Source organism: Sinocyclocheilus grahami, unplaced genomic scaffold, assembly GCF_001515645.1.
Source record: "Sinocyclocheilus grahami isolate Dianchi unplaced genomic scaffold, SAMN03320097.WGS_v1.1 scaffold1801.1, whole genome shotgun sequence".
In the NCBI taxonomy this organism is placed as follows: domain Eukaryota; kingdom Metazoa; phylum Chordata; class Actinopteri; order Cypriniformes; family Cyprinidae; genus Sinocyclocheilus; species Sinocyclocheilus grahami.
In genome coordinates, this window is record NW_015506980.1 from 106,258 (window position 1) to 120,426 (window position 14,169).

Genomic DNA, 14,169 nt, shown 5'->3' on the forward strand with positions numbered 1-14,169 from the left:
AAATGCTGGGTTAAAAAGAGACAATCCCAGCTATTGGGTTGTTTTGACCCAATAGCTGGGTTTGTCCATTTTTAACCCTATACACTCTTTTTAGAGTATACACTCTAAAAAATGCTGGGTTAAATATAACCCAGCGCTGGGTTAAAAAGGGACAACCCCGGCATTTTTTTTTAGAGTATACACTCTAAAAAATGCTGGGTTAAAAAGGGACAAACCCAGCATTTTTTTAGAGTGTACCCTCTAAAAAATGCTGAGTTAAAAAGGGACAAACCCAGCATTTTTTTAGAGTGTACCCTCTAAAAAATGCTGAGTTAAAAAGGGACAAACCCAGCATTTTTTTAGAGTGTACCCTCTAAAAAATGCTGAGTTAAAAAGGGACAAACCCAGCATTTTTTTAGAGTGTACCCTCTAAAAAATGCTGAGTTAAAAAGGGACAAACCCAGCATTTTTTTAGAGTGTACCCTCTAAAAAATGCTGAGTTAAAAAGGGACAAACCCAGCATTTTTTTAGAGTGTACCCTCTAAAAAATGCTGAGTTAAAAAGGGACAAACCCAGCATTTTTTTTTAGAGTATACACTCTACAAAATGCTGGGTTAAATATAACCCAGCGCTGGGTTATATTTAACCCAGCATTTTGTAGAGTGTATACTCTAAAAAAAAATGCCGGGGTTGTCCCTTTTTAACCCAACATTTTTTAGAGTTTACAATCAAGCAATCTGCATGTTATCAATAAATGATTTTTCCCCACCTAGATATTAAACTGGAGCCACTCCGACAAGCTTCACATACTCATTACGTGTTCATGGTTGTAGCAATAATTTTCACAACTAGGTTTTACATTTTCTGAGAGGAGAAAATAAAAAAAATGAGCAGTGCTCATCCGTGCAAAACTCTCAAGAGTGTTGTAGGTGGTTACTTGAGGTTTATGCTGAAGTGAACATCTGATGTACATCTAACACCCGCATATGAGTAATAGTGAAAGTGAAGCCTGCCTTAGCAAGACGCACTAACTATAACACTGGCGTGTAGCCTACTTATCAGATGTTATGTAGAGTCCAGATTTGTAATATTTATAATTAATCATAATTTGACTTGGGAGCCATAAAACATACACATCCCAAAATTTTGAACAAACATGGATGCTTGACTTTCAAATGTCATGGCTATGTTTTAAAAAAAATTATTTTCATTGGTTACATTTGCACTATATCACTCAAAAGTGTATTATTATTATTTAAACATATGGATAAAGTGATTAAATAAATATTGGAATTATGTAGTGGCCAAAGTGCAATGATTTTTCCTTCATCTGCACTTACTTTTTTATTTCAATAAGAAATAGAAATAAACAATTGTAACAAATTTTAGCTTTGTAAAATAATTCATATCACAATTTCTGTTTGTTTACTTTTATATATTCATAGGCTATTTGTGCGCAAAATGTATTTGCCAGAACCAAAGTTACTTATTTAACAAAGTGGAGATTTTAAATAGGTTTCTGTGACCAAGTCGGACTGCTGAGAAAACAGTAAGGTGCTATGGTTTGGTCAGCCAAGTGGTAAAAAGAAAACCGCTGCAGATTCCAACAATAATGATCAACTCAAGTTTAGTGCAAGTGTTAAAACTATGCCAATTAGTACTGTATAAATTTGAATTGCAGGATAGCGGGGGATGTGTTTGTTCAGTGAAGGAAATGTGTGGGTTTCTTTCATTGTTTTTTTTGTAAAGAATTCAAATAAGGTGAGTGCAAGTCCTTGAGGAGGTATATTTTAAAAAGGTGTGTCTTGAAACTTAAATCATGGGTTGGTTGTTCAGAGGGGGTTTTATCACTGAAACGCTGCATTCCTTTAAACCCGGAGTGAAGGACGCACACTTCTGACACAATAATGGTCACTCACATCAAGGCAAACATGGAGCAAATAACAGAGAAAGTCATTTATGATGTGAGTATTTCCGAAATCTCAACCACTTTTTTTATTTTTATGGTTAGATTTTTAATTTATGGTTAGATGTTTCCTGTGGACGGGTAGCCTAGTCATCGATGATTTAATCTGCTTCCTGTAATAAATAGAAAAACATACAATATTAAATGAATTGTACATTTTGAGAACAATAACAAAAATAATGCCATTAAATATCTTTAGAGTGTTTCTTGTGAAAAATTGTATTTGTCTTAATCACAGTTTGCTATATTATTATTATAATTATTAATTGTATTATTAATAATTAATTTCATTTGAAATACTGAAAAATTCTTCTTTTAAATGACTTCCTGTAAATGGTACAAGTGGCTATACAACTGTTTGCTGTATGCAACTTAATTGTTTCCATTTTTTGGAAATGATTAAGCAAGAATGCAAATTAGGAACAAAAAGTAATAGTAATAATCTGATTGATTTATTTTGGAGGGCGTCTGATGCAAATATTGCGGTGTCTAGAAAAAAAAAAATCCTCTGTTGTTGATCTAGCTGAAATGTGTATTTTCAGGTTTTTCCGGATGACCTTTTAAATGATTATGAAAATGTAACGGAAGGACCTTCTGATGGAGTAGTGTACATCTGCAACAATGAAAATAACCCACTGCATCTGTTTCACTCCGTGTTTCAACCTCTTGTATATAGTGTGGTCTTTTTCCTGGGCCTAACAGGAAATGGCCTCCTCCTGACCGTTCTGCTAAAACGGCGGAGGAACCTGCGCATCACAGAGATCTATCTGCTACATCTGGCACTGGCTGACCTGCTCCTCCTCTTCACTTTACCATTTGCAGTTACTCAAGGGGTAGCTGGGTGGCCTTTTGGAAACTTTCTGTGCAAGCTATTGGGCCTTGTTAATCGCCTAAATCTGGTGTGTGGGAGTCTGCTTTTGGCATGCATCAGCTTCGATCGCTACCTCGCCATTGTGCATGCCATCCCCAGTCTCCAGACCCGTCGACCTAAGACCGTTCACCTCACCTGTGCACTGCTCTGGCTCCTATGTCTATTTGTGACCATTCCCAATATGGTGTTCCTGTCTGTGAAGGAAGAGAACAACCCTACGAGGTTATCTTGTTCTTACAACAACCATGGCATCCATGCAAGCAACTGGAAGTTGACCAGCCGCTTCATCACACACCTGCTGTGCTTCTTTCTGCCTCTGTTGATCATGGGGTACTGCTACACTTCTGTAATCATCACTCTTTGCCAAAGCCAGAGAAGTCTGGAGAAACAGGGAGCAATTCGACTGGCCCTTCTGGTTACACTGGTTTTCTGCCTGTGCTGGCTACCATATAACATCACCATTTTTATGCATACCCTGGTGATGTTGGGTGCTGAGCAGAGCTGCCATTCTCGCACCACACTGGAACAGGCGATAATAGTGACAGAGAGCATTGGCTTTTCCCACTGCTGTCTGAATCCAATCTTGTATGCCTTCATTGGGGTCCGTTTTCGAAGAGACCTCCTGCAGTTGCTCGCAAAGATGAAGTGTCTGCGTGTATGCCTGTCAGGTCAGCGCACTAACAATTTGAACAGAGTATCTGTCTCAGAGGCTGTTACTACCACAACAAGTAGCCAATATATCTAATAGCAGCTCAGCATTTTTTGTACATATTTTTTTCTTTAACGCCAACCATCTTTGATTTTCAGCTTTGCCTGCACACTGAGCCAATCACTGCACATGACTAAATGCACATAATGTGAGCGCTTGAAATAATATAAATTTGAACAATCTGTTAGTCAAAGGTTGAATTTCATTAATAAGCAAATATAAGCACCATACACTCTTAAAAATAAAGGCGCTTCAAAAGGTTCTTCAAGCGATGCCATAGAAGAACCATTTTTGGTTCCACAAAGAACCATTCAGTCAAAGGTTCTTTAAAGAACCATCTCTTTCTTACCTTTTTGTAATCTGAAGAACCTTCTTTCGCCACAAAGAACCTTTTGTCAAACATAAAGGTTCTTCAGATGTTAAAGGTTCTTTATGGAACCATTTAGACAAAAAGATTCTTCTATGGCATCGTGAAGCACCTTTATTTTTAAGAGTGTACCTAAAATGCTGTAATGCTTTGCATTGTGTTTTGAATGGATTCTGTTAAATACAAGATAACAAATGGCTCTGTAACAAATATTTGGAAATAAAAAGTGATATAATCCTATCAATCTGTTTTTTTGTTTTGTTAATGTAATCATCAGCCAAAATGTCCCCTCACACACATCAAACAAGGTCAACACAAAGTCAACAGATTTTTTTTCATATTTGTTATTAGATTTCTAATAAAACACAGTATACAGAACAGTTGCAAACAAGCACAAATTGCATCTTATTTACAGCAACCATGTATATATTATATTTATATATAGATATATATATATTACCTTCCACAACAGTTTAGTAGCCAGAATGTAATTAGAACATAGAAACCCAGAGGCTTTTTTTCCTTTTGCCTTTGCAATCAAACACATTGATCTGAAATATACATATTTTACATGTATCTTAAAAAATGGCTTCAGATTTTGTTACTTAACTGTAATGATAACCCACAATAGTTTTCTTTTCACCCAGTTAACTTCAGCATCAAGAAATTATTACTAAAACCAAAGTTTTTAGCATTTGATTGCCACAGTTAGTCAGTGGCAATAAAAACATGTCCAAATGAGAAATAGCCATTAAGCAACAAAGTGTTTACAGTTTTACAGAGAAGCCAGATTAAAAGGGCATGTTGGCCATACTTCCAGGCCCGTAGCCCAATGGGCTGTCCAGTGACATGCTCCGTTGTCTAAGACTCTGGGGGCCCATCATGCCCGACTGTGAATGTGGAGGTCCCATCATAGGCCCCTGAGGGGACATAAGGGCGCCCTGCTGGCCAAAGTGCTCCCCAGGGAGAGCCATTCCCCGCTGCTTAACCTGCATCATCATTAGATTCTGCTGGGCCATAAGATTATGAGGGTGCTGCTGTGGAGACAGCATGCCACGAGGAGGGTGGGATGGGTGTTGTAAGAGGTTATTGGCCATCATGGCCTGCTGCTGCTGATGGTGATGTTGTTGTTGCTGGAGCTGCTGCTGTGGAGACATGCCTGTCCTGCCCATCATGTGCCCTGGGTGGCATATGGGCCCCATCCCACCTCCTGATCCCATGCCCCTGGAGCCAATCTGAGGCATGCCCATACCTGGACGCATCCCACAATGTGAATGTGAATGTGAAGGGTGTAGGGGCAGCTGTTGCTCAGCCATCATGTTCTGTAGGTTAGCGATATGGGGGTTGGAGGAGGGGACGTTGCTATGGGGAGGTCCAGATGAGGAGAGCTGTTTGAGAAGTTGAGCAGAAGAAGCTTGTGGAGGCAGCTGGCCCTGGTGAGGATTTTGCTGTGGCTGGGACATGGCTTCACTTTTGGGGAAGTACTGCAGGGTGCTACTGGGCTTGTCTGCAGGAATGATACGTGAAAGATCGAACTCAGGAATGCCTGTATGTGTAGGCCTGATGACCTCACTCAGGTCTGGACCATCACCCATGGGCATGGATGGAAAAGAGTCTGGTTGGTGAGGAGGCCGCTGGTGAGACATGCTTTTGCTTAGAAGGTGCATCTGTTGGGGTGGTAAGACCTCTTCAGGGCGCTGGGGGTACTGCTGCCCCATTCCACCAATAGGGGAGTGAAGAGGTCCCTGCATGCGAGGGAATCCTCCCATCTGGTTTTGGGGATGCATTGGGGAAATATTACAGGGCCCTATTCCATCTGGAAGTCCCCCTCCACCTCCCATTATTACTGAGGTCATTCCTGGCATTCCCATAGGGTTAGGGGATGGGAGCATAGGTCCAGAATGATCGTGGGATAGCTGTGGGCCTCCTTGGAGAACCATTCCCAATGGACTTTGTGGACCACTGTTAGGTCCCATTGAACCCTGCGAGGTGAGGAGCATCTGCGTCGACTGGTGATTTAACATGTTGCCTACTGAAAAAAGGTTACATGTAATGATTTAAATGAAACTTCTCTTTTAAACAAACAAAACAATTGTAAAGATCAAATAATATAACAGGGCATCAAACAATGATCTGGAGGAGAAAAAAAACTAATTTCTTATATTATCACTTTTGATGCAGTGTTAGTTCTGGATTCTAAAACAGGTGATCAAATGTACTGTAAAATCTGTACCTGACATATTGATTCCAGGAAGGAGGGGTCTATCGGGTAGCATCTCATCATCTGATGTAGCGATTGTCTTGATGGCATCATGGTAAAGCGGAGTGGAGCTAGGCATGGCATACTTTGACATCTGAGACATTATTAGGGATAAAGGATTCTGGGAGGGAGGGGCATCTGGTGAGGATGTGAAAGACATGCTAGGATTGACAGAGTTGGAAGGCTGACTGATGGGCGTTGAGTTGGAACTCCTAGGTGGCAGGGACATACCTAATATAAACATTAAAAATGACAAAGAAAAAATATGTGATTCATGTTAAAGCATAAATATAACACAAAACAGTTTCATAATAAATATGAAAGTTTTTAATATTTCAGTGAATACCAGTATCAGTACCTGTACCTTTACCTGTATCAGTGGAGCTGCTCCCTCCATTGCCTGCGACCTTGACACTAGGAGGCCCTCCAGGGCTAGGCATAGTAGTCTTGGGTGAGGCATTCCAGCCAGGTGAAGCAACAGGCATAGTTGGAGATTTAAGGTGTCCAGGGGAGCCAGATGGTGAGTGAAGACCAAGAGAAGGGCCCATTACCTGGGGGGACTTGATAGAGGTGGAAGAGGTTGTTCCAGCCCCAGAGGCTGCTGGTAGAGGAGGGTGACTTGGACCACTCTGTGGTAGTTGGCTGGGTGATTTCAGGCCTGCTGCAGAGGGTGAAGGCATGAGGGGTGATGGCTCCTGACTAAGAGAGGGCGATTTGAGCTGGTGAGATGGGGGTATAGCTGGGGAACCCATTGGGTTAACACTAATGGGCAGGTCGGAAGCGTGTCGGGCACCAAGTTCTGTACCCCTTGAGCCACTGTTCATGGGAATGTGACTAAGTCTTGAGGTGTTGCTCATGTGGGGAGGACCTGGCTGGTCTCGTCCAAACATATCAGGACCTGGCTGCTGCATATATGAGCCATCACCTTGACTACCGGGAAAGGAGCTCTGGTTGGGGAACTGAAGAGGTCCATCTGGGCCAGGGATCATCCCTTTGTTAGCACCACCCCGCCCATTCTGTGAAGCCCTAATGCGGGAGATGTCATCAGGGTTCAACATCTCCCCAAGTGATACGCCAATTCCAGGACCCCCCCTCAGCTTCTGAGCCAACAACTGCTGTCCCTGTGGATTTATATTCATGGCCATATTCATATTGAGGTTACCCCCTAAAGAAGAGTCAACTATGTCTCTCATTGTGGGGCCACCATCACTGCCTACTCCACCGATAGGAGAGCACATTATAGTCCGAGAACCAGGAAAGTCCATTGGATCTGCACGGGAGGGCAGGCCTCCTCCCATTCCAGGATTGGGGAAGCCTGGTCCCCCAGTGTTATCCATCATTCTAGGACCTCCAAGCCCTGCCTGCTGCTGCTGTCTGGACATTTGCTGCAAGTCCAATCTATGGAGTCTGCGGAACATCTCTTCCCGTGTTATGGGGCGATCCAAATCACCCTGAAAGGGCTGAGGAGGTCCCCCAGGAGGATAGCACCCATGAAATTGGCCTCCACCACCCATGTTTGGAGGGATATCGTCTAACCAAGCCATGACTGGCCTTGGAGGTCTTTGAGGCCCCAACCCCTCCATACCTAAAATTCCTCCAGGACTTTCTGGGTAACCCCCACCCCCTGAAGAACCTCGCATCTGTCCAAGAAACCTTGGCCCTCGAGGGCCTTCCTGATGCATGTCCTTCATTCGTGAATTCCCTCCCATCCCCCCCCCTACCATTGGCCCTGGCCCCCACTGTTGATCACCAGGTTTACTATGATATGGTGGTGGGGGTCCTCTCATCAGCATTGGAGGCCCCCCAGGCATGCCCATGTCAGGCATCATGCGGAAATGCTGGGGATGCTGGTGGGGGTTCATCTCATGTTGACGCCTTTTCTCCTGGTAGTACTCTTCTTGTAGCTTCCTCCAAGCTAGTTGCTCTTGTGTTACACCTTCGGGTCCCAGAAGCGGCCCCATGTCTAACCCTGATGGTGAGGAGAGGTGGTGGGAATGTGGTGGCATGCCATGGTGTGGGCCCATCAGTGAGTCATCCAAACCAGGCCCACCAAGATTCTGTGTCTGTGAGGCTCACATACTGTTATTCTATTTAAACTTAAAATTATTATTATTCTAAGAGTAACATTTCTGACTGTAATCCTCGTAGTGCTTTCAGGCTATATGCAACAAACTCGGGTCCTTCAGATTGCTCTGAATTAGGTTGCTATATGTTTTCTAACTGATAGGATTTATGGAAAAATTATCCGGACAATTTCAATATATTAATAATCCGTATTTTCAATTGCATTTTCCATATGTGGACACATAAATTGTGACATAATCCAAACGCAATTGCAAATCTTGCATTACCGTTTGCACTTTCGCATTCGTGAACGTACAGTGACTGCCAAATTTCAAATGAAAAAGCAAAGTCCATTTGCAACTGAATTTCCCCGTGTCTTAAGAGTTATGAGTATGGAATGATATTTAGGACAATATTCAAAAGGTATTGTAAATTTTATTTGCAGTTGACACAGTGACACAGAGAAAGTGAAAAAGCAGACATTGCTATTTAAATATGGCAGGCTCATAACTGGTAAGACATGGGAAAAACACAAACGGTAATCCAAGATTTGCAATTGCATTTGCATTATGTCACAATTTATGCATCCACATATGGAAAACGCAATTGAAAATACAATTTGCAATTCCTTTAGAAAATAGTCCCTAAAAATATTCCATAAAGACTTGTTTTTTCAAAAAATGATCATCAAAACTCAATAATTCTAGCTATCTATCTAGATGACATTTTTATCTAGTAGTGTATTTACTCTTTATTTTGTGACATAAATGTTAATTATCAGTTTATTTAGATTTAAACATATTCTTAACTTTTCTGCATCCTCTTTTGTTCCCAGCAGACATCAGTTTACGTAAATGAGTGAGTCAGCTCTCTCTCTCTCTCTCTCTGGTCTACTTTCTCTTTAATCATTGTCCCTTTCCAGGTGTGGCAGTCGAGTGGGTCTGAAGCGAATGACTTGCATTTCATTTGAATGGCTTTCTGTTTGCTTTTCTACCGGGTGAACGATATTTACAGAGAATGAGAGCGAGAAAGAAATTTTCCCTGATAAAAGAGCTGGATAGTGATAAAAAGGTTGTCACCAACTCATTTCTGATCCTCTCCACTCTTAAAAACCAAGATTATTGTTAACCAAAATTATAACCGAATTAAAAGTAGAATCAAGCATTCCCTCATATTTTTACAAATAAATTACATGACTTGACAGTTGTCAATCATTACTACTATTACTTGATTTAAAGACGATTTTTTTTAATAATATTTACATATTTTAATAATTTGTAATATTTACATTTTAAAAATAATTTTAAAAACTAACAAAGGTCATTACTATGTATTAGTGTACTCCAATAAATAATAAAAAGTAAAAATATATTAAAAATAAAATATTGATATGATTATATATATATAGAGAGAGAGGGAGAAAGAGAGAGACAGACAGCTTTTTTTAAGTTTTCTTTGTTTTTTTTTATTTTTACTATGTTTTATAGCTTAACATGATAATATGTATTAGTGTACTACAATAAAGTATTTTAAAACAAAAATAATCTGCCAATGGGGTCAGAAAAATGACCTTTACAAAAGGAAAATAAGTTCTTTCTTTCTTTCTTTTTCTTTTTTTATGACCCCACTGGCAGATACATTTATCAGAAAACAAGACCATATCTTCATTATGCATCTCAAGTAAATGTATCTTAAGGAAGCTTCGACATTTGTACTAGAAAAAAGGCTAAATAAACAAATACTGAGATATTCATTTTTGCAATGCATGCCACATTTTTCCCCAAAAATTTTTTGGCCTTCATTTGTGGAAAGCTGAATTAAAGTGCCCCTATTATGCCATTTTTAAGGTTCCTAATATTGTTTTAGGAGTCTCCTACAATAAGTTTACATGCATGCAAGGTCAAAAAAACAGTTTTCTCAAATTATGCATTTAATATCACCTCATTTTCCAACGATTCTTTCGAAGCAGTTCTAAGATTCAGTCTCTCTAAACCCCTCCTTTCCGTGAGCCTACTCTGCTCTGATTGGTCAGATGGCCAAGTCTGTTGTGATTGGTCTACCGCGTACAGCGCGTGTTGGAAACGATACGCCCATTGCCATAGTTCAGCTGGCCCAAATAAACTGGGGACTGAGCCATCTTTCAAGAGCAAGAGTTTTGTGAATCCCGTGTTGAACTCCCCGAGATAAGAGAAGCAGTCGTCAGTAAAATGACGGGAACACAAAAAACCACTGATTCATTGCAGTCTCATATTATCATGAGACCATCTTCTATTATGATTTAAAAACAATAAATAATAAAAAATTAAAAATAAAGATTTTATAGATGTAATATGTTAGTGTACTCCAAAAAAAAAAATGTTTAAATGTAAAAATTTCAAATATTTTTAATAATAATAATATTTTAAAAGTAACAGTTCCATTAGAATACAATTTTCAAAACACTAATTTATATATATATATATATAAAAAAGAAATTCTATTTTCGAAACTATAATAACCCCACCTTCTACCTTCCATGTGGTTATAAATCCAAACAGGTGTGAGTGTTTGTGTGAGAGCGTAAGAGTGTGTATGCACACACAAAAGAGCTTCAGTGCTATTACAGGAAGCCCAGATGACTCAGTTTCTCAAAATCAAACTATTGCCCCGTGATTTCCCCTGATCTCTCTCTCTCTCTAATAGACACACCACATACACAAAGCACCGGGCAAATGGAAATAAAATAAGAACTGCACAATGAACCAAACAAAAAGAAGCGGCACACACACAGTGAAAAGAAAAACACGCCTCTGCAATCCAGGAAGAGGAGAGCTGTTATTGCGTTTTATATTGGACAGAAGCAGTTTGGTTGAATCTCACGAGACCTGTCAGCAACACGCTCTGGTCATATTTCAAGCCAAATCAAAAAGACAGAATAAGAACTTATATTTTGCGTAGATAATATGCAATTTTTTGACAATTATGCACATTGTCACCACCTCTAGCTCTCATTATCGTAATGCAGTCGTGCAAGTCCCGTTGACTTTCACACATCAGATCTACCGCGCTGTCAGTGTAGACAGACGGCCACAATGCCAAAGAGCTCGCCATGTGTTGATATGACACATTATGCACTGCTGCATTTTATATCTAAATGTTTCCTTCCAGAATGTTCATTTTTAGAGGCATAAAACCTGGTTAACATGGACTGACACTGAATAAGAGCGGCAACTGTTACTAGGGCAACCAGAGCAAGAAACACAGACTTGCGTCTGATCAGTATAGCAACTGCTGACATGCAGCAAAAAAAAACAAAAGTCATTGGTGGTGTGAACAGGGCTGAAATGATGACAAAATGTTCATTTAGGTGAATGATTCCTTTGCTCCTGGCAAAGCTTTTTTATATTTATTAATTTATTTATTTTGGAACATTGTAAGAGCCATTTTTTTTAACTATTTAAATGATTACATTTTATGCATTATTATTTTTGCAACAATTAAATATAATAATAATAATATAGACCATACTGATAAAAAGTTGATTCACTTTCATTATTTTCAAATTTGTATTATTAACAAAAAATTGAATCATTTGTTTTTAATAGGATACATGGGAAAAATATTTGAAAATATTTTATTTCGACTTTTAAAATTGATTTTATTTAAAAGAAAATATTTTGAGAACTGTAAAGCAAGAAAATCTAATTTTCATTACGGTATAGCAAAGGAAAAACTATTATCTTCATTGTTAAAAAAATACATTAAAATCATCATAAATAAAGGCATGACAAAAATTTTTTTTTAGTACTTATATATATATATATATAGTATTTTTGTTATGCCTTTATGATTTTAATTTTTAAAAATGTGTGGTACATTTTTACTCTATATTATTTTACTCTAAATTACTATTTTACAGTAGTGAAAATGTAATGGTCAATATTAATAATAATGGGTAAAAATATAATTTAAAAAAGAATCAGAGAAAACCCAAAAGTTAAACATCCAAAGCAATTACAGTCTTGTAAATAATGTACATGTTTTTGTCAGAATTACCAAACCACATTGTGTGTGTGTGTGTGTCTCCCTCTGTCTCTCCACCTCGCTCTATTCTACTTCCTGTCTGTGCGCAGAGTCTCTCTCAACCCCCGCTCAATTAGTGAGTGACACACACAACAGGACAACCAACAGGAAAACACAAGCACTTTCGCATTTGGCGCTGTTCCAGGAGCATAACATCTGACATGATACACACATATAAGCATGCACACACATACACACGTGTGCTCAGAAAGGTCAGGGCATTTTGGGGTTGCTGAAAACAGGCAGTTTCATCTTTACTGTGTTTCCAGTTAAAAGGGGAATTCCAGAAATGTGGCCTTTTTTTGGTTGTTGATCGAGAGATACAGTGATACATGAGTAAAAGGAGTATGTGTGGTGTGGAGTTTGGTTGTCCACTACCTATTGAGTATCATACAGTGGGTATAGAAGAAAAAAAAAATCACCCCACTTTAAAATAATCACATTTTGTTGTTTTGCACCCTGAAATGAAGACGGACACAGTTTTTGTTTCATCCAGCTGTATTTACTCAGTGCAACTTATAACATCCAAGTGATAGATATAACACCAACACATCAGAAAACTAAATAAATAAATAAAAAACAATCACTGAGTTGGAAAAAGGATCACCCCCCCCTCCTAAAAATGACTTGATAAAACTCAATCTTGTAAACGCAATCAGGTGTAGCTAATCACCTTCTCAGTGGCACACAAACCATTTGACTTTCAACTGTGATCAGCTGTGGTCATTTTGATTAGCTCAGCATGAAAAGAGCTTTCCTGGAGCATTTCGGTCCTTGGTAGTGCAGCAAACAACTATGGGCACCCATCAAAAGATCTCTGGGATAAAGTTGGGGACAGGCACAAGCCAGGAGATGGATACAAAAAAAAATACAAAGGCTTTAATAATGCCTAAAGGCACAGTGAAGTCTATTATTAAGAAGTGGAAGGTATTTTGTACAACAGACCCTCAGGACATCGCTACAAACTGGATGGAAGAGCCAGGAGGAAACTGGTCAGAGAGGCGACCAAGAGGCCTACAGCAACTCTGAAGCAGCTGCAGGAATTTATGACAAAGAGTGGTCACTGTGTGCATGTGACAACAATATCACAAATTCTCTACAAATGTGGCTTGTAGGGTTGCAAGAAAAAGCCACTCCTCAAGAAAGTCCACATGCAGTCACGACTGAGCTTTGCCAAAACGCACTTTGAAGATTCGGAGGCAGATGAGAGTTAAATTGAATTATTTGGCCTCAACACCAAACGATATGTCTGGCAGAATTCCAATACAGCTCAGCATCCAAATAACAGTACTCCTACAGTAAAGTACGGAAGTTCTAAGCGGCCATGCATAATTTTTTTTTTCCTTGTTTTCTCGCTATATCGACATAACGAGAGTTGTTTTCTCGTTATAACGACTTAATTTTCTCGTGATCTCTACATAAAAAAAGTTGTTCTCTAAGTTACAAAACTGTGCCAACAGGTGGCACTATTGACCTGAATATAACTGATGGGGTGTTGTAGGCTATGCTGTATGTCCACTTTACTGTACGCGTTTGGGATAGAATATGAACCTCGTGATCGCTATAATTTGTACAGTATTGTTCATTAGGCTACTGACATTTAACATTTATGAATGAATTAAATGCTTGAATCAATATGACTATTTTGTGTATTAAGTTCTTGCTAGATGCATGAGTTTCACCAACGCGTTCTGTGTCATAAAATAATAACTGCTTATTAAAACCAAGGTTGACATCACTGTATTCTGTTTGCACCTATATCTTTATTTGTGCTTCTTTGAGGTACATTATTGTTAGTTAATAAGCGGGGGTGTTCTGTTTATCTACAGTAGGACAGGCTTCAACGACGTAGGCTATTTGTAATGTGCCTCTTTTCCTTATTATTAATCTT

The 14,169-nt window shown here is 39.2% G+C and overlaps 2 protein-coding genes across 2 annotated transcripts; one reads left to right on the forward strand and one right to left on the reverse strand.

Annotated features, from left to right (window-relative positions):
* Window positions 1–1,670: 1,670 nt before the first annotated feature.
* LOC107572720 (C-X-C chemokine receptor type 5-like) lies at window positions 1,671–3,745 on the forward strand. Its single transcript, XM_016259153.1, has 2 exons — window positions 1,671–1,943; window positions 2,488–3,745. The coding sequence occupies exons 1-2, from the start codon at window positions 1,887–1,889 to the stop codon at window positions 3,559–3,561; spliced, it is 1,131 nt and encodes a 376-aa protein (XP_016114639.1). The 5' UTR covers window positions 1,671–1,886; the 3' UTR covers window positions 3,562–3,745.
* Window positions 3,746–4,318: 573 nt separating this feature from the next.
* On the reverse strand, window positions 4,319–8,216 carry LOC107572721 (B-cell CLL/lymphoma 9-like protein). The gene is made up of 3 exons (XM_016259154.1): window positions 6,523–8,216; window positions 6,126–6,383; window positions 4,319–5,921 (listed from the first exon to the last, which is right to left on the reverse strand). The coding sequence occupies exons 1-3, from the start codon at window positions 8,174–8,176 to the stop codon at window positions 4,684–4,686; spliced, it is 3,150 nt and encodes a 1,049-aa protein (XP_016114640.1). The 5' UTR covers window positions 8,177–8,216; the 3' UTR covers window positions 4,319–4,683.
* Between the last annotated feature and the right edge of the window lie 5,953 nt (window positions 8,217–14,169).